Source organism: Cygnus olor, chromosome 1 (genome assembly GCF_009769625.2).
Source record: "Cygnus olor isolate bCygOlo1 chromosome 1, bCygOlo1.pri.v2, whole genome shotgun sequence".
Classification (NCBI taxonomy): Eukaryota; Metazoa; Chordata; class Aves; order Anseriformes; family Anatidae; genus Cygnus; species Cygnus olor.
Window position 1 is genome coordinate 59,721,319 of NC_049169.1, and position 20,396 is coordinate 59,741,714.

The 20,396-nt window shown below is 39.6% G+C and overlaps 2 protein-coding genes across 2 annotated transcripts; both read left to right on the plus strand.

Moving 5' to 3' along the window:
- The first annotated feature begins 5,369 nt into the window (after positions 1 to 5,369).
- Positions 5,370 to 7,064, plus strand: LOC121071870 (heat shock transcription factor, Y-linked-like). Its single transcript, XM_040560693.1, has 2 exons — positions 5,370 to 5,936; positions 6,411 to 7,064. Exons 1-2 carry the CDS (start codon positions 5,370 to 5,372, stop codon positions 7,062 to 7,064), a joined length of 1,221 nt encoding a protein of 406 aa, XP_040416627.1.
- A 2,920-nt stretch (positions 7,065 to 9,984) lies between these two features.
- On the plus strand, positions 9,985 to 14,141 carry LOC121063986 (nucleoporin Nup37-like; the record flags this gene model as incomplete). Its single annotated transcript, XM_040545039.1, has 5 exons — positions 9,985 to 10,086; positions 11,805 to 11,986; positions 12,490 to 12,540; positions 12,878 to 12,971; positions 13,783 to 14,141. Coding segments are annotated over 5 exons (543 nt in total), but the record flags the coding sequence as incomplete, so codon positions are not given.
- Positions 14,142 to 20,396: the final 6,255 nt, after the last annotated feature.

The following is a 20,396-nucleotide window of genomic DNA, read 5'->3' on the forward strand; positions in this document are numbered from 1 at the left end:
CAAGAAAATTATTTAATCCAAAAGCCAGATGCCACGAAGAGTAAATAGAGTTGGTGTAAGGGTATCTAACAGGTTTAAATGAGGGTAAATATTTTGATACTACAGTAGTGTCCAGTCATAATCAGTTGCATGCAACTTTTTGACCCCCTTTTTTTAATTTTTTCCTAAGTCATTCACCCATTCAACACAACAAAACCAGATTTAGTAATAAAAGTATTCAGATAACCTTATTCCAGCTGCTTATAAGAAAGCACCAAAAGCTTGAAAAAGAAAGCAAACATGCAAAATAGCACAGAGAAGTTGATAAAAGTGCAAATGAGTCTCAAAAGGGCGTGACTGCTTCGCATGCAACCAAGAATCTTATAGCAGTGTTCTTGGTGTCTTTGCCGAAGTGCATTGTCTTTGGTCATACAGGATCAGACTGAAGGGTTTGCCTTTGGTTATTCCATTTCACCAAGCATCTCATCACTTGTCTTAATGTTGGCGTTGTCCAGTGCCTGTTGGCTTTAGATTGTAAAAGGTCATGGAAGACAAGCTGTGGTAGTGCAGCTAGAGCTAGGAGCTGCATCTTCCCAAGTAATGTCATCGTGCCTCTGCTATGACGTTCTCAATTCACTTTTGACCATGTTCCAACATAATCAAAGCATCTCTCCAGCTCGTCTCTCTCCTTATCTTCTGCTTTTCCTTCTACCTCTACCTAGTCTTTAATTTTGAGCCAAAATACCACACTGCAGTTTATCTGAGCGCTTTCCTTACGTGTGTATGCCTTTTCCAAGACTCCTGGGAGACACCCTCAGAACTGAAAGTACTTCTGAAGTAAAAGAAATAATGTGTTATTTTTTGATCGTGGAATGACAAACAAAAGTAGGCCTCCTTTGATTTTCATGACAAAGCTTATCCTGGTTTTGTCTGGGAAAGAGTTAATTTTCTTCTTATTAGCTGGTATGGTGCTGTGTTTTGGATTTAGGATGAGAATGCTGCTGATAACACACTGGTGTTTCAGTCGTGACAGAGCAGTGCGTACACAGAGCCAAGGACTCGTCAACTTCTCGTGCTGCCCTGCCAGCGAGGAGGCTGGAGATGCTCAAAAAAAAGCTGGGAAGGGACACAGCCAGAACAGGAGACCCAGACTGGCCCAAGGGATGTCCCATTCCATATGGCATCATGCCGAACAACAAAACTTTGGGGGTTGGCCAGGGATGGAGGGGTGCTGTTTGGGACTGGCTGGGTATCAATTGGTGGGTGGTTAGCAATTGCATTGTGCATCATTTGTTTTGTATATATATTATTGCTGCTGTTGTTGTTGTTGTTATTTTTGTCTCTCCCTTTACTGAGCCATTCAACTGTCTCAACCCACCAGTTCTACCTTTTTTTTTTTTTCCAATTCTCTCCCCCATCCTACTGTTAGGGTGGGGGAATGAGCGAACGGCTGTGTGGTGCTTAGCGGCCTGCCAGGTTAAACCACAACAAGAGAGTAACACCAATGTATATACATTGGCTCAGAAATGTTTTTAATACAAACGAGTACTGTTTGGGGCATCGTAATTTAAGTCCAGTCTGGCATTCCACCTAGCATGATGTAGTGCCGGCAAGTGAGAGGACCCTACAGGAAAAGAGCCATGGGCTTCCTGGCTGACAACTGCAACATTTTCAGGAAGCATTTCATCATTTAACCATTCTGCTTCCTACCTGGAAAAAAAGAAGTGCTCATGTAAGCCCTGCAATAGTGAAGTAGCTACAACCAGATGATGGCATGGAGAATATAAAACATATGGTAAAAAAATGACAAAATTTTAAGTCTTGATGAATCACTATTCATCTATCATCTATTCATCATCACTATTCATGTACTAACTGGTACAGTTACTGTGTCCTCTTTGCTGTCTTACTGCTATATGGAAGACCTACAGAAAACAAAAGATGATAACTTGGTAGATAGTCATATTGAATGTAACCGTACTGTGTTCTGACAGATACACCAAAACCATGATCTTCAGTATTGATTAATTAAATTATGTACCAATATTTCTGAAGAGAAAACTGCTTATTCAGAAATGAATGACTTCCCCTTAATGTAACACACTCCCGAGTGCTATTTCACAAAAAATATTTCAGATTATTGAATTATAAACAAGGCTAATGTTTTAATGCGTAAGATAAACCCAAAAACTATGGAAACAGTATTTCTGTGCAAAGTGACGGTTGCCTAATGAATATTTTTTTCCCCCTTAGCAATGAACAAAATGGTTATAATCATCTGGCCAAGCTTTTTGTTAGAAATGATGCTGCTACTATCTTGAGAGAGCTGGAATGCGAGTTTTCCTAGAATAAGATAGTTCAGTTGGAAGGGACCTTCAAAGATCGAGTCCAACTGCCTGACCTCTTCAGGGCTAACCAAAAGTTAAAGCATATTATTGAGGGCATTGCCCAAATGCCTCTGGAACACAGGAAGGCACGGGGCATCAACCACCTCACTAGGAAGCCTGTTCCAGTGTTTGACCACCCCACAGTAAAGAATTTTTTCCTGATGTCCAGTCTGAACTTCACCTGGTGCAGCTTTGTGACATTTCCTGCATTCTAGCATTCTTGCTTCAGAAGATGTCAAGGTTGTAAACTACTGTTTCTGTTAGCATGGGTCAAGACGGTTCTGGATGCTAATAGGAAGTGTGTCACCCTGCCAGATGGTTTGTGTATGCCATTTTGTTACATTATTCACTGGGTTTGAGTAAAGTAAATGAGCTATATCCAGCATGAGGATCAAGCAGTTGCAGAAGATGCTTAGTAATTGACTACTTTTTTCTCCCAAAGCACTGCAGATTTAGAAGAGAGTATGCCTAGACAATGCAGTGTTTGGAAAACTGAATGAAATAGCTGTTGTATTAATCTCCTGATGTTGGTGGTTGCCATATTTTGTCCGCCTAGAATACGGCAATCAGATATATGAAGCTGGGGATGTAACAGCATCCTCTTCTGAATAAAGTAAAATCAAAATTGTGAAAAGATCGACTTGTAGCTTTTTTCTCATACTATCAAATGTGTATCTGTATCACTATACAAATAATACTTTACTGAGTTCTACACTTAAAGACAGAAATTGTTTTCTAGGATAATCAGCAAGAAAGCTGGCCAACTGTAGGACAGCATCTTCAAAGCAGTAGTAATTCCTTACTTAATGTATGCAGTCGAAGTAGGACTAGTATGGAAGTCTCCATTCTGATTTAAAAAAAAAAAAGAAAAATCTGAAGACTAGTTGCTTAATCTAATGAAGTCATGCACATTACTTTCTGGCGTAAGGTGACAGTTGCTCCAGTTATTTTCAAGAATGTAGTGTTGTTATTACACTTTGGGAAAAAAAAAAAAAAAAAAAAAGATGAAAACGGTGTAGTCAATAAGTGGATAAAACACTGGAATTAAACTGTAATTCAGAGATCTTGTTCGTATGATACACGTATGTGAATTCAGCTTAAAGGTCTAAATTCAGGCTTCTCTCATGTTGCAGAACTGACAGTGAAACCTCTGCACAGTGTAAAAATAGCACAGAACCAATAACAAGGATGTCCGATGTATGTTGCAGGGGAGATGTTCGGTTCTTTGTGAATTTTTTTTTCATAGGTGTTTGTGCTTTTGGTTCTTAGAGAAACTGCCAAATTAAGTTAATCCGTATTGCTTTCTTTTCCTACTTCATGCATGCAGTGTATCTTTAGATATAACTTGAAATTAGAGAGCTTATACTGGACGCACAGGAAAAACCAGGAGCTACAATCCAGGTGAGATGTTAGTGACTAAGACGTGTAACTTCTTTTAAAGGTCCAGCATCCTACTGCAAAAGGGCTTGTGATGGCTTCCCACATGCAAGAGCAAGAAGTTGGAGATGGAGCTAACTTTGTCCTTGTTGATTTGTTCAAGTCCTTCAGGAATTAGCCTAAGACCTTCTGAGGCTGGGATTATCAGTCTCAGAGGCAAGCTCTATTGTTACTGCACTTCTGGAGATTGAGTTCAGATTGCCACTGGTCGGTATTCATAGTACTGTGAATAGTCTGCTTCCTTCCAAATTATTTTTTAGTCAGAGGTGTATGGAGAAGAACACTGCATGTTTTTGCTGCTTGCGATTGTTTGCTTCCCTTGTAAGCTTTTTCATTTGTTTATGTTTTATGGCCCTTTTACAAGGAGGTAGAAGCAATACGAATGCACAGCGAGGTGAAATATTTGTTGTTTGCTGCACAGGTTTGCTGCACAGGTGATTGAAAGATATGAAAAAGTTGGCAAGAAGGCCCTCGAAATTCTTCCAGACCTGGTGTGCTGTTCGCAAAGAACCTTAGAGATTTTGAAGAAGTGGCATCTTTGTTGCTACTTCAGTGATACGCAGACAGGATGGCACTGAAAGTCTCGTGTTGAAGCTCATTGCTCAGTCCTGTAGTAAGTGGATAAGAACATATCTGTGCACGCATCTAAAAACTTGAGTGGGTTGACTAACATCTTCGTATAAGATAAAAGGTGTGGTTAGTTTATCAGGTTAAACTGATGGAATACATCAGCCTCTGAAATTAGCACAACATTGAACTCTTTGTTGACGTTGTGGCTCGGAAAAGGCCTGTACTTTCTACTAAATCTTTACAGAAATAGCTTACTGCTTTTATCTTTCAAGCAGAAAGCCATTTTTCATAGTCTTTTTTGTCATTAAGAGGATACATTCAGAGAATTCTGCAGAGAGGGGTGTGATTTAAAAGGCTTAGAGAACACACTGATTTTGTTGGCTTGCTTTCTAAATGGCTAAAATATCAAATCAAAGCATAGGAACTGAATCAAGAAATGAGGGGTTGCACATCTTCTGTTTATGGCATTAGCAAAATGTACGTAGTGTCTTATTCTGATTGGACCTACAGAGCAGCCTCTGGCAGAGCACTGACATTGCAGAGCATCACCTTGCTGAAGCAGTACTGTTGAAGTCACTGAGTATTTGCAAGAAACAGTGACAAACTGGTAAGAGATTGCTGTTTGCTTTTGTTAACGTTGCCTGCCTGGGAGACTGATTTCCCTCCCCAGCTGGAGAACCCAGAGGGACATCAAGGAGGCCAGAAGGGGGCTATTAAAGGGGACCACACAGGGAAAGGGAAGCAAGGTCCAGGTGAGGCGTGATCCCCTTTAAATAGCTTTATTTGCTTCTTGGCTCTTGAGTCAAAGCACCCATAGCTATGTGCAGGACCAGCAGCAGGTCTGCTCTGGCTGCTCCAGCCAGAGCCACACTGTGATATCATCGTGGTGACACAGGGGCGTCATGGTGACGTTTGAGCTTCCCCCACCGGAACCCCCGGACAGTCCCTTGAGTCTCACTTGCTGACTGGCAGGACAAAAAGTGGCTGTTCACAGAAATGGCTGCAGATGGAAACTCGAGTGACAATGAGATGAATGAAATTAAACAGGAGCCACTTCCAGAAGAAACGTCGTACGTTTTTGCTCCAGACAAGCTGTTTGAGTCTTCGGACTCCCCTCCTCCTGAACCTCTGGGACAGGATAAAGGAGCAGCTTGTGATGCTCCTGTAGCATCAACAAGGGAAGAAAAAGATCCCCAAGCTCTCACTGATGACCGTGAGACCAAACATGTTCCTCGTAATTCTTCTGAGGAGAACGCTGGCAACGGCAACGTCTTCTCATCCCTCAGCTTCCCAAAGAAACTCTGGCAACTGGCTGAGAGTGACGAATTTAAGGCCATCTGGTGGGGTCACTCTGGAAACTATATTGTGATCGATGAGGAAATGTTTAAAGTGGAAGTGCTGGGAAGGACAAGACCTCCGAGAGTTTTTGAGACTGAGAGTATGAAAAGTTTCATTCGTCAACTTAATCTGTATGGATTCACCACACTGCAACAGGACTTGCAAAGATCTCCCTCGCTTCCTGAATTTCCGAAAGAAGAGGATGCATTTTCTGATCATAGGAAGGTACCTCAATTGCTCCGCACGTGAACCAATTTTCACAATATTCTGGTGGGAGAGATGGATGTTCCAATAAAATAAGCCTTGGCAACGGAGGAGATGAGGATAACAGTAGATGTTCTGATCTTAATTTCTTTTTCAGGCTACTTCCAGGTATTTTTGAGGTAGCATTGCTGAGTAGTAGAAATGCAGATAAAATACATTTGGGTTGTATCCAATGAGTTTGAACCCATGGAGCAGAAAGATAAATAAATCGGGCTATGATGAGTCTATGTATTTTAAGACATTTGCAACGTACCAGAACTGTATCATCAGGACTGTATCATTAAGTTTTAGTCAGCCTAAGCTTTAGGCTTAAACTGACCAGTAGATCTTTTTAACCCATGATTGCCTTTAACAATCAAAATTCTTAGTTCTTGTATCTTGCTGTTTCTCAGTCCCAAACTGGTAGCAACTAATTCTTCTCCTTTGCATTTTTAGATACTCTACTACTATAACCCCAACTTCAAGAGAGATTCTCCCCACCTGCTCAAGAACTGCAAGCAACGAGTTGCCCTGAAGAGGAAAGCCCTGCAGGCGGGGCTGGATGAGAGCTGCCCCAGCAGCAGCCTCTATGCCCAGCCTGGGTGGAGAGATGCTGATATGGATGAGGAGGACCCGCTGGCAGCAGCTCCAGAAGAAGACACACAGCCAGCGGCACCCGCGGGGTCCCCACTCCCCAAGCACTGGGCAAAAGCCACCCCTCAAGCCAGCGGTGCCCATACAGCCTCGCAGGGAGCTGCTCCCACCCTGCCAGATCCTGCTGCAGCAGCAGGCAGGGACAAGCAGCAGCGTCTGGACCCCTCCCTGCTGCTGTCAAACAGCAGCCAGACCTCAGCTGCCGCTCCTGCTCCCTCCCCACACCACGTCCTACCTTCCCAGATACCCCTGTGCCCAAATGCAGGAGCTCCGAAGGCTCCCTCAGCTGCCCTGCCTCCCTTCGGTCACCCACTCTTTCCAGTGGCCTTGCTGGCAGCAGCCTCTGCTATGGCCATGCTGCAGCCACCCAACTGGCAGCCCCTGGCAGCCCCCCACTGCCCGACCTGCACCTGCGACCAAGACAGGGCAGCTGCAGGCGACAGAATGGCACCCTAGCATGGGACCCACTAGAGACAGCAGGGATAGCAGCACCCCCTTACAGGTTCATAGTCTGTTAGTTCATAGATTGATTGTTCTGGAGTTAATCTGTTTGAATAATAAAACTTTTCCAGTTCCAGTTGTCTTTTTTTTTTTATTATTATTATTTTTAAATGGGGAAATCTCAGATTGAATTTGTATTTCGTCTCTCAAAAGGAAGTAGGAGCAACTGTTCTAACATCAATTTGATCGTTTCCCGTACCAGACAAGCTCTCTAGGTTCTTAGTCATAGAGAGTGAAAGACTGGATAATGTTTGCATGCCACATGCACCGAGGACGCTCTTCCTAATGATGACTTCTAACGGAAGGTTAGGAGAGAGTAGTTAAATAACAGCATTTTAATTATGGAAGACTCAGAAAGGGAATGTCACAGAATCACAGAATCATAAAATTGTAGGGGTTGGAAGGGACCTCAGGAGATCATCGGGTCCAAACCCCTGCCAAAGCAGGTTCCCTAGAGCAGGTTGCCCAGGTAGGCATCCAGACGGGCCTTGAATATCTCCAGAGAAGGAGACTCCACGACCTCCCTGGGCAGCCTGTTCCAGTGCTCCGTCACCCTCACCGTGAAGAAGTTCTTTCGCATGTTGGTGCAGAACTGCCTGTCATCCAATTTGTGGCCATTGCCCCTTGTCCTGTCCCCACAAACCACTGAAAAGAGGTTGGCCAAATCCCTCTGCCTCCCACGCTTAAGATATTTGTAAACATTAATAAGATCCCCAATTCACCTTAGGGTGAATGCTCGCAAAGTTAACGCTAAATGGGCAGGCAGGAACAACCCTTGATTTAATTTCTGAGCTAACATTTACGAAGGAGCTGAGAAACCAATTGCTTTGGAGAGCCCAAACCTGAGAAAACAGAGAACAGAGTTCAGAAGCTATGAAAAGATACGTATTGAGCCTTTACTGTTATAGGAATGTTGTAATGGCTATAAATTTGAGAAGTATTTTAAATTGTAAAACCCCATTTCTTTAACAGCCCAAATGCCATTGCTTTGGATCTTCTGCCTTCAGTCTTGGGGAAAATGAAGTAAAGAGATGTCCTGGTTTCAACCAGGATAGGGTTGTTTTTCTTCATAGGGGCTGGTATGCGCATGTTTTGGATTTAGAAGAAAAATAATGCTGATAACACAGGGATGTTTCAGTTGTTGCAGAGCAGTGCTTACACAGAGCCAAGGACTTGTCAGCTTCTCATGCTGCCCTGCCAGCGAGGAGGCTGGGGGTGCACCAGGAGATGGGAGGTGACAGAGACAGGACGAGTGACCCAGACTGGCCCAAGGGATGTCCCACAGCGTGTGTGTGGTGTCATGCTGAGCAACAAAACTCGGGGGGGGTCACTGCTCAGGATGGGGGCTGGGCATCAGTCAGCGAGTGCTGAGCAACTGCATTATGCACCACTTGCTTTGTACATTCTCCTATCAGTAGTATTATTTCCCTTCCTTTTCTGTCTTATTAAACTGTCGTTATCACAACCCACGAGTTTTTACTTTTTTTTTTATTCTCTCCCCCATCCCACTGTGGGATGGAGGAGTGAGGAAATGGCTGTGTGGTGCTCAGCTGCCTGCTGGGTTAAACCACAACAAAGCTGCATGTGAATACTCAAAAAATAATTATTCAGTTTTGTTTACTGGTCCCTTTCAGAAGTTTCCCATCGTTTTGTTGGACACAATGTGTATACTGATGCAAAGATTACATCCTAAAACCATCTCAAAATATTTAGTTGTAATGTGGAAGCAGTGGTAATCCCATTTCAATATTTTTAACTCACTTTAAGATAGGTCATGGCCTGATAAATATATATTTGTGTGTGAAAATGCATTTAAATAGCACACAACCTTGTGGTTAAAATTTATGTTCACTACTGTGATGTCCTTGTCCTACAACTGAGCTCCTGATTTTGTAGGAAATGAGGCAACTGAGCAGTGGCTATGAGGTAAAATGGTGTCTGTATTGTTTTTGCTGCATTTTATAAGCTGAGTAACTTCATGGCTCAGTAACACTCATCCAAAGAAAACTCACTCATCATATAACCTAGTTCTGGTGTTTCAGCATACACTTCCCTGTCAATCTATGTTGACCCAATGCTGTTGACTGTTCTTACTTCTCTTAATATTTTATATATCTATTACTGCCTAATATATACTGTAGGTGTTTCTAAAAGAGAAGACTAAACTGACAAATATGACGTATTTGTTGAAAGCTTGCCAAGACCCTTTGTAGGCTAGCGTACCTCTGCCACAAACCCTCTTGTTTGCCTTAGCCTCATTTCTAGTTTCTTGTATTTCCATTACTCAGTCTTGTCTTACAAGAAGAAAAAAAAAAAAAAAGAAAAGAAAAGAAAAAAGAAAAAGGAAATTCATGTGTTATATAAGCAAAATACTTTAGTGCATGGTCTTACCCTTTTCATGGGGAAGTGGATGATGGAAGTTGCTTGGTGCTTCACTCTAGGTTGCTTGTATCAGCTAGATCAACACTGGTCTTCCTGCTTTCTGTTGTCTCACTGTTATTTGTGCCATAGTACAAAGGCTGCAGTGTTGACTTATGAATAAAGAGAGAAGGTATCATCTAGATTTCATGTCTAGACAACTAAGCTTGTCAAATTGTTTGGATGTTGCCCTTTCAAATCGAGGGCGTGCCTAGTTCATTTTTTAATTACACTCTCTTCAGCACTGGCTTGCTTTTACTGACTTCTATGCACAAGTATTAAGCATCTGCAAATTTAATTCTAGGTGTTCCATTAGTCTGTTTTCTTCTTGAAGCGATAAAGCATGAACAGTGTTTCATTTGGTCGCTTCCTTTGTTGAATGTATCGAGGCACCAAATCTTATTTCAGTCAAATGGCAATACACAGCTAATTACTTTACCCTTTTTTTTTTTTTTTTTCCTCTTTTAGAGTCTGGGATTTGGAAGGAAATGAGAAGGCCCATTTTGTTTTACGTTCTCCTGGAATGAGTGTGTGCTGGCATCCTGATGAGGCTTTTAAGGTTGTGCTTTCCAGCTCTTCATCACTACCACCTTTAAAATAACAGGAGGATGAACTTCTCTAAACTATGAATCTTTGATGCTATAGTAGGATTTAAGTTTGGGGAGCCTGTGGATGTTGGAACTAGATATTGGAAAGATCTGCTAATGTGAAATCACTGTAAATAAGTTCTCAATCACATTCTCCTCTTCTTACCGTCAATCCCTTGCTCTTCCCATGAGAGATACTCCTTATTGATTCCATACATCAGTCATTGTTGATTGCATATTAACTTACAATTACCAGAGGAAAATTTTTTATCAGTCATGATAGCAAGATTCAGTGATAACATAGACTCCTGTAAAGCAAGCCAAGTATCTGTTTGAAGTTACCAAGAGAAAAATATTCAGCTTCATTAGCTGAATTACTCTAGTCCTTGCAATCTTGGATTTAGTATTCCTGATGTGCGAATCAATAACTGCCTTAAGTAGCTACAAATAGCTGTTCGGGTTACCACTAAAACACACTGAACAACAGAAAAAAAGCAGTCAAATCAGGTATCAAAATATTTATTTAGCTATAGGTAGGAAGGATCGGTACTCTTACTATAGTTTCCACCAGTATCTTAGTCCTTACTAAGAAGACTGTTCACTCCAGTGTCATCAAAATTGAATGTTTGCCACTATATTTGCTACGGGGCAGTTTAGTTACTAGATTAGCCCTAAGCTAATTAGGGCTCTGATAAGCCCTAATTAGCCCTATTTTTTCTGTGCAAAAATATTGAAATATTACACCAATCTTACTATATTAGCTTGTTTTTAGTCTGACCCTTATCAAAGAGCAGGCAAAGGAGATTTTTTTTTTTAGTAAAGAAAAGCCCCTTCAAAGAACTAATAAAGCCTTACAGACTGATGGTTACTGAAAAGCTTACTGAAGTTCAAAATGCTTGCTGCAACATGTCTTCTAGTTTGCAGAAGGGCGTGTTTCTGTGACAGCTCTCTTTTCCCAAGCAAATTTGGATGTTGGGGGACGAGAGTAGGTGGGGATGGGAGAGGAGGGGACAGAGTATTTTTAATGCTGCTTTGCCTTCCTTAATTGTTGTTCATGACTATCGGAAAGCCATCCTCTTCATTGAGAATAGATTTTTTTATCATTTAATAAGAAAGCTCTTTCTACATTGCTTTCCAAAAAAACAAATATATTTTATTTTAACAGCAAAAGCTTAGATAAAATATGTTCCAAATTGTTAGTGGATAAAGCAGTAGTAGGCATATAAAATCAGTAAGCATGAATCCAGGTTCTACAGCTACAGTTAACGATATCATTATTTCCTTGAATGGCACTATCTCTGGCCGTCAGTTCCTTGTACTCAGAACTGGAACTTTTTAAAAGCAAAAAAATATGCATTATGATTCTGAAAGCAGAGTGCACCTGTGTCTGAGAACTGGTGCTTCTAAGCACCAAAATTATGTACATATATATCTAAATACATACATATATGTATAGATAAAAATAATGTAATAATTGTGTAGAGTGTGACAGGAGTAGAGTTAAAAGTGCTTTTTATTGCTGGAAGAATATTCAGGAGAATGTTTTCTAGCAAAATGTGAACAATTGTACCTATCTAACGTCCTAGTATCAATATTTGCTTCAAAATACACTAGCTTTGCTATAGAGTAAAAAGGATACTAAGATTCATTACAGGCTAAGTTTACAAAGTTCTATTAATTTCTCTTACAGCTGATGGTAGCGGAGAAAAATGGGACAATACGATTCTATGATCTCATTACACAGCAGGCCATTCTCTCGCTAGAGTGTGAACAAACGCCACTGATGTCAGCGGACTGGTGTTTAAAGAACACTCTTAAAATTGGAGCAGTTGCGGGAAATGATTGGCTCATATGGGATATCACTCGCTCCAGGTATTTTTATGCACAGGACATGAATTTCTTCAGTCTCTCCTTAAGGAGCACATGAAGTGATGGGGCTACTTTGGTAAAATAGCACTTAAATGCTCAATGTATTACACCTCCTTTTCAGTAAACAAATGAACATTCATCAGCAATTATGGAATTAGTACAGATCATACTTTTTCATGCTTATTTCTATCAATATTTATCTGTTAAAAATACTATGCTGTTGCTTTTTGTCCACTTCAGATAGCACCTCTGCTGTTTACCTCTCATTGTAAGGTTTATGCATTTATTACAATCATAAGTACATAATTACTGAACCTTAATAAAGTCACTAACTACTTCAGTTTTCCTGTTCCAAATTGAAATGTAAGCTGCAGGAAAGCTGTTTTCCCCCCAGCTTCTTCACAAAGAATAGACAATGTTTCCCCTTCATTGTTTAAAATGATAGTTTTGATACTTAATCCGTGGTTGTTTGCAGAACAGTTTTTTATATGGAATGTCTGTTTTAGTTATCCGCAGGATAAGAGTCCTGTCCATGTTGATCGAGCCAGATTATTCAGGTATAAGTGCTATCTGTATTTTGTTGTCTCTGTTTTGTTTTTGATATAGTCTGTGTATATGCAAGCACTTACTTGGGAGTTTAGGGACAACTGTGTCTCTTCAACCATTTTTAGTGGGACCTGCTCCATAATCTTAGTGTAATTTGTGAATGACCATGATTTTTTTCTGTTACACAGCAACGTGCATGCAGGTCTGTGGGTGGTGAATCATTTACAAGCCATTTCTCTGAATTTATTTCTTTGGTATCAGTGGAATACCTGATGGCTTCACACAGTTATCCACAAGGGAGAGAACTCTGTTAGGAATATTTGAAAGGTATGTTCATTTTATTCATAGGTGGTCCCGAGTGAATGAAAACCTGTTTGCAACCACTGGATATCCAGGAAAGACAACTACTCAACTGCTTGTTCATCATCTAGGACATCCCCAGGTAAATTTTGAATTCAGCTTTTGGATGGAATTGCATCTGTGCTTTTCAAATCAAGCTCATAAATAGTTAAAAGCTGTAGCTAAAAACTAGCCCAAACCATCCAGAAATGCTGCTTGGTCTTTTTTTTTTTTTTTTTTGAATTATTTTTTGTCTCATCCATGCTAAAAAAAGCTCCCACACACTATTCAACCTGTTATTTGAAATGCTGTTTGATCTGTATGTTTTATTTTAATTTTTCTCATTCATACAAAGAGAAAAAAAAAACACTTACCTTTTTATTTAATAAGTTCTTTAGTATTTCCAATTCTAGAGATGCAAAAATCAGCTGGTTGTGCATTTTTCACGTTTGAATTAACTATAGAAGTAATGATATGTTCAGAGACAGTGCAAGTAAAGCACAGGAAGTGTTTTGGTTTTACTGATGTTAGTGTACATTTGTATAGTTTACAATAAAAACTACTATCTCCAAACATACTAGCTGTGAGTATACATAATAACAGGAAGTAATGTCATTACAAAGCTTTCTAGGATTGAAAGCATGCATTTAAAATAAGTGTTAATAAAAATACTGAAAATAGTTGAAAATTTTGTTATCACAGAAGATTTTGATACATCTTACTTAAGTGTAGTAAGTAGCTACTGAAACTGGGTAGCAGATAATCAGATTTTTCAGTTTGATTTCTGTTTTATTTTAACTGTGTTTATTAAGGAGTATTAGATATGCGGGGAGTTGCTCGTGTAACTTGGTATATGTGGTATAATAATCACTTATGGGAAGTTGTATTGATATTACTCTTGTTCTTTTTTTAAGCCCATTCTTACTGGTACGGCAGCTGTAGGATCTGGACTGACATGGCACAGAACTCTTCCATTATGTGCAGTTGGAGGAGACCATAAAATTTTCTTTTGGGTAACTGAAATGTAAAATAACCATTTGCTTCCAATATTAAAGTTTACAGCATGATATCCTTTTTGTAGAAAATCAAAGGAAATTACTCTTTGTACTGGTATTTATTCACATGGAGAATACAAGAACAGGACAAGTAAAACAGGAAACGTTTTGTGGTTGATTTTCAGCTCGCAAATGCAACAACTTTTGTACATAAAAATCAGATATCATTCATTTGACACTTTGTTACTTCCCTTAAAATATACACTTTTTTAACATGGTATGTGGTGTAAGTTTGGGTTTTTTTATATTATTTTTTAAAGAGATTTTGTATGAGAGTCTCAGTTGTGTCTCAGTTAACACAGTGCAAATACTTTGAAATTGTTCAGAGAGTACCTACAGTGAGAACAGCTGTCTTTGCCTTAACTTTCTGTACCATGACTGTTTTATAAGAAAGAAATACAATATGTAGTGTCTTAAAATGTTGTCTGTGAATGTGTTTGTTGAAAAAAGTATTTCCACAAACTGGGAAGAAGCTAATGGTGTAATCAGAATAATTTTAAGCAGTATTATTTCTATTAAGATGACAGAGGGTTTCAGTTCTAGTATACCAAACAGCTTGTGTTTTTTTTTTTTTTTTGTCGTTTACAGCCTCTTACAGGAAAATCAGAGTTTTAAAGTTCTGTTTATTTATTTATTTTTTTTTCACAAAGATGTTCTACTGCTGCCCACTTTAAAATATCAAATGTATAAAGTTGTTCTGTAACACTCCTTCTGGAAGTCACACTCCATTTTTCTGTATGTACGTATCCACTTTTAAAGCATCTTTCTTCTTTTTAATGTGTTATCTGTTAAGGTTTTCAAGTCACCTTGGACTATGGACTAATTTTTAAAAAAATGATCGTTTTAACACAAAATTTTTGAGTATCTACAGATGAAAAAAATCAAGATTAACTCTTGTTTATTTGTAGATTTATCTGAGCTACCAGCAAACTAAAAGACATTTACCACCTATTCCAAGCTGCTATCATTACTGATTTATATTTATCAATGTAAATAATTTTTTTAGAAAAACTATTTAGTAATTAAATTGGTACAGTTATAACCCGTAAGGTCTTTTTAACTTCAGGATTGTCATATGTACTCTAAATTGAATTGCCCTCTTCTAAACAAGATAGACTTTCTGTATGTTATCACCATTTTCTTCTGTTTAACTTTCTTAATATTCAGTAAAATATTGCCGCAAAACAAACAAACAGAAAGCAATAATTAGCCTAGACTAGGAACTTCCATTCGTTTAGCTGGTAATGCCCCACCTCCCTAAACCGTGATATAATCAGGCAACTGCAACAATCTGAAAGACCTTTTTTGACTTTCTCCAGCGGGGTTCCCATCTGCTACAGCTTGATCTCCAGTCATCCTTACTAAGGAAACAAAACCTGCAATTATCACTGAATTTACTTCTGCTAATTTTGGAGGAAAGTAACTCAAAATTCCAAATATAAACAACTTCAATAGACAGAAATTTGAGGAGTCCAAAATAGCGAAATCTGAAAGACTGCTTATTTTGCTAAGCTTTCTATGAAAGAGGTCATTATTAAAGCAGTATTTGCGATCCTTGTACGGAAAGCAAGAAAATTATTTAATCCAAAAGCCAGATGCCACGAAGAGTAAATAGAGTTGGTGTAAGGGTATCTAACAGGTTTAAATGAGGGTAAATATTTTGATACTACAGTAGTGTCCAGTCATAATCAGTTGCATGCAACTTTTTGACCCCCTTTTTTTAATTTTTTCCTAAGTCATTCACCCATTCAACACAACAAAACCAGATTTAGTAATAAAAGTATTCAGATAACCTTATTCCAGCTGCTTATAAGAAAGCACCAAAAGCTTGAAAAAGAAAGCAAACATGCAAAATAGCACAGAGAAGTTGATAAAAGTGCAAATGAGTCTCAAAAGGGCGTGACTGCTTCGCATGCAACCAAGAATCTTATAGCAGTGTTCTTGGTGTCTTTGCCGAAGTGCATTGTCTTTGGTCATACAGGATCAGACTGAAGGGTTTGCCTTTGGTTATTCCATTTCACCAAGCATCTCATCACTTGTCTTAATGTTGGCGTTGTCCAGTGCCTGTTGGCTTTAGATTGTAAAAGGTCATGGAAGACAAGCTGTGGTAGTGCAGCTAGAGCTAGGAGCTGCATCTTCCCAAGTAATGTCATCGTGCCTCTGCTATGACGTTCTCAATTCACTTTTGACCATGTTCCAACATAATCAAAGCATCTCTCCAGCTCGTCTCTCTCCTTATCTTCTGCTTTTCCTTCTACCTCTACCTAGTCTTTAATTTTGAGCCAAAATACCACACTGCAGTTTATCTGAGCGCTTTCCTTACGTGTGTATGCCTTTTCCAAGACTCCTGGGAGACACCCTCAGAACTGAAAGTACTTCTGAAGTAAAAGAAATAATGTGTTATTTTTTGATCGTGGAATGACAAACAAAAGTAGGCCTCCTTTGATTTTCATGACAAAGCTTATCCTGGTTTTGTCTGGGAAAGAGTTAATTTTCTTCTTATTAGCTGGTATGGTGCTGTGTTTTGGATTTAGGATGAGAATGCTGCTGATAACACACTGGTGTTTCAGTCGTGACAGAGCAGTGCGTACACAGAGCCAAGGACTCGTCAACTTCTCGTGCTGCCCTGCCAGCGAGGAGGCTGGAGATGCTCAAAAAAAAGCTGGGAAGGGACACAGCCAGAACAGGAGACCCAGACTGGCCCAAGGGATGTCCCATTCCATATGGCATCATGCCGAACAACAAAACTTTGGGGGTTGGCCAGGGATGGAGGGGTGCTGTTTGGGACTGGCTGGGTATCAATTGGTGGGTGGTTAGCAATTGCATTGTGCATCATTTGTTTTGTATATATATTATTGCTGCTGTTGTTGTTGTTGTTATTTTTGTCTCTCCCTTTACTGAGCCATTCAACTGTCTCAACCCACCAGTTCTACCTTTTTTTTTTTTCCAATTCTCTCCCCCATCCTACTGTTAGGGTGGGGGAATGAGCGAACGGCTGTGTGGTGCTTAGCGGCCTGCCAGGTTAAACCACAACAAGAGAGTAACACCAATGTATATACATTGGCTCAGAAATGTTTTTAATACAAACGAGTACTGTTTGGGGCATCGTAATTTAAGTCCAGTCTGGCATTCCACCTAGCATGATGTAGTGCCGGCAAGTGAGAGGACCCTACAGGAAAAGAGCCATGGGCTTCCTGGCTGACAACTGCAACATTTTCAGGAAGCATTTCATCATTTAACCATTCTGCTTCCTACCTGGAAAAAAAGAAGTGCTCATGTAAGCCCTGCAATAGTGAAGTAGCTACAACCAGATGATGGCATGGAGAATATAAAACATATGGTAAAAAAATGACAAAATTTTAAGTCTTGATGAATCACTATTCATCTATCATCTATTCATCATCACTATTCATGTACTAACTGGTACAGTTACTGTGTCCTCTTTGCTGTCTTACTGCTATATGGAAGACCTACAGAAAACAAAAGATGATAACTTGGTAGATAGTCATATTGAATGTAACCGTACTGTGTTCTGACAGATACACCAAAACCATGATCTTCAGTATTGATTAATTAAATTATGTACCAATATTTCTGAAGAGAAAACTGCTTATTCAGAAATGAATGACTTCCCCTTAATGTAACACACTCCCGAGTGCTATTTCACAAAAAATATTTCAGATTATTGAATTATAAACAAGGCTAATGTTTTAATGCGTAAGATAAACCCAAAAACTATGGAAACAGTATTTCTGTGCAAAGTGACGGTTGCCTAATGAATATTTTTTTCCCCCTTAGCAATGAACAAAATGGTTATAATCATCTGGCCAAGCTTTTTGTTAGAAATGATGCTGCTACTATCTTGAGAGAGCTGGAATGCGAGTTTTCCTAGAATAAGATAGTTCAGTTGGAAGGGACCTTCAAAGATCGAGTCCAACTGCCTGACCTCTTCAGGGCTAACCAAAAGTTAAAGCATATTATTGAGGGCATTGCCCAAATGCCTCTGGAACACAGGAAGGCACGGGGCATCAACCACCTCACTAGGAAGCCTGTTCCAGTGTTTGACCACCCCACAGTAAAGAATTTTTCCTGATGTCCAGTCTGAACTTCACCTGGTGCAGCTTTGTGACATTTCCTGCATTCTAGCATTCTTGCTTCAGAAGATGTCAAGGTTGTAAACTACTGTTTCTGTTAGCATGGGTCAAGACGGTTCTGGATGCTAATAGGAAGTGTGTCACCCTGCCAGATGGTTTGTGTATGCCATTTTGTTACATTATTCACTGGGTTTGAGTAAAGTAAATGAGCTATATCCAGCATGAGGATCAAGCAGTTGCAGAAGATGCTTAGTAATTGACTACTTTTTTCTCCCAAAGCACTGCAGATTTAGAAGAGAGTATGCCTAGACAATGCAGTGTTTGGAAAACTGAATGAAATAGCTGTTGTATTAATCTCCTGATGTTGGTGGTTGCCATATTTTGTCCGCCTAGAATACGGCAATCAGATATATGAAGCTGGGGATGTAACAGCATCCTCTTCTGAATAAAGTAAAATCAAAATTGTGAAAAGATCGACTTGTAGCTTTTTTCTCATACTATCAAATGTGTATCTGTATCACTATACAAATAATACTTTACTGAGTTCTACACTTAAAGACAGAAATTGTTTTCTAGGATAATCAGCAAGAAAGCTGGCCAACTGTAGGACAGCATCTTCAAAGCAGTAGTAATTCCTTACTTAATGTATGCAGTCGAAGTAGGACTAGTATGGAAGTCTCCATTCTGATTTAAAAAAAAAAAAGAAAAATCTGAAGACTAGTTGCTTAATCTAATGAAGTCATGCACATTACTTTCTGGCGTAAGGTGACAGTTGCTCCAGTTATTTTCAAGAATGTAGTGTTGTTATTACACTTTGGGAAAAAAAAAAAAAAAAAAAAAGATGAAAACGGTGTAGTCAATAAGTGGATAAAACACTGGAATTAAACTGTAATTCAGAGATCTTGTTCGTATGATACACGTATGTGAATTCAGCTTAAAGGTCTAAATTCAGGCTTCTCTCATGTTGCAGAACTGACAGTGAAACCTCTGCACAGTGTAAAAATAGCACAGAACCAATAACAAGGATGTCCGATGTATGTTGCAGGGGAGATGTTCGGTTCTTTGTGAATTTTTTTTTCATAGGTGTTTGTGCTTTTGGTTCTTAGAGAAACTGCCAAATTAAGTTAATCCGTATTGCTTTCTTTTCCTACTTCATGCATGCAGTGTATCTTTAGATATAACTTGAAATTAGAGAGCTTATACTGGACGCACAGGAAAAACCAGGAGCTACAATCCAGGTGAGATGTTAGTGACTAAGACGTGTAACTTCTTTTAAAGGTCCAGCATCCTACTGCAAAAGGGCTTGTGATGGCTTCCCACATGCAAGAGCAAGAAGTTGGAGATGGAGCTAACTTTGTCCTTGTTGATTTGTTCAAGTCCTTCAGGAATTAGCCTAAGACCTTCTGAGGCTGGGATTATCAGTCTCAGAGGCAAGCTCTATTGTTACTGCACTTCTGGAGATTGAGTTCAGATTGCCACTGGTCGGTATTCATAGTACTGTGAATAGTCTGCTTCCTTCCAAATTATTTTTTAGTCAGAGGTGTATGGAGAAGAACACTGCATGTTTTTGCTGCTTGCGATTGTTTGCTTCCCTTGTAAGCTTTTTCATTTGTTTATGTTTTATGGCCCTTTTACAAGGAGGTAGAAGCAATACGAATGCACAGCGAGGTGAAATATTTGTTGTTTGCTGCACAGGTTTGCTGCACAGGTGATTGAAAGATATGAAAAAGTTGGCAAGAAGGCCCTCGAAATTCTTCCAGACCTGGTGTGCTGTTCGCAAAGAACCTTAGAGATTTTGAAGAAGTGGCATCTTTGTTGCTACTTCAGTGATACGCAGACAGGATGGCACTGAAAGTCTCGTGTTGAAGCTCATTGCTCAGTCCTGTAGTAAGTGGATAAGAACATATCTGTGCACGCATCTAAAAACTTGAGTGGGTTGACTAACATCTTCGTATAAGATAAAAGGTGTGGTTAGTTTATCAGGTTAAACTGATGGAATACATCAGCCTCTGAAATTAGCACAACATTGAACTCTTTGTTGACGTTGTGGCTCGGAAAAGGCCTGTACTTTCTACTAAATCTTTACAGAAATAGCTTACTGCTTTTATCTTTCAAGCAGAAAGCCATTTTTCATAGTCTTTTTTGTCATTAAGAGGATACATTCAGAGAATTCTGCAGAGAGGGGTGTGATTTAAAAGGCTTAGAGAACACACTGATTTTGTTGGCTTGCTTTCTAAATGGCTAAAATATCAAATCAAAGCATAGGAACTGAATCAAGAAATGAGGGGTTGCACATCTTCTGTTTATGGCATTAGCAAAATGTACGTAGTGTCTTATTCTGATTGGACCTACAGAGCAGCCTCTGGCAGAGCACTGACA

Bases quoted from the DNA above. Each gene is read 5' to 3' on its own strand.
- LOC121071870 (XM_040560693.1), top strand. From the start codon at position 5,370: ATGGCTGCAGATGGAAACTCGAGTGACAATGAGATGAATGAAATTAAA. The intron at 5,937-6,410 runs GTACCTCAATTG...TTGCATTTTTAG, and splicing joins CATTTTCTGATCATAGGAAG to ATACTCTACTACTATAACCC.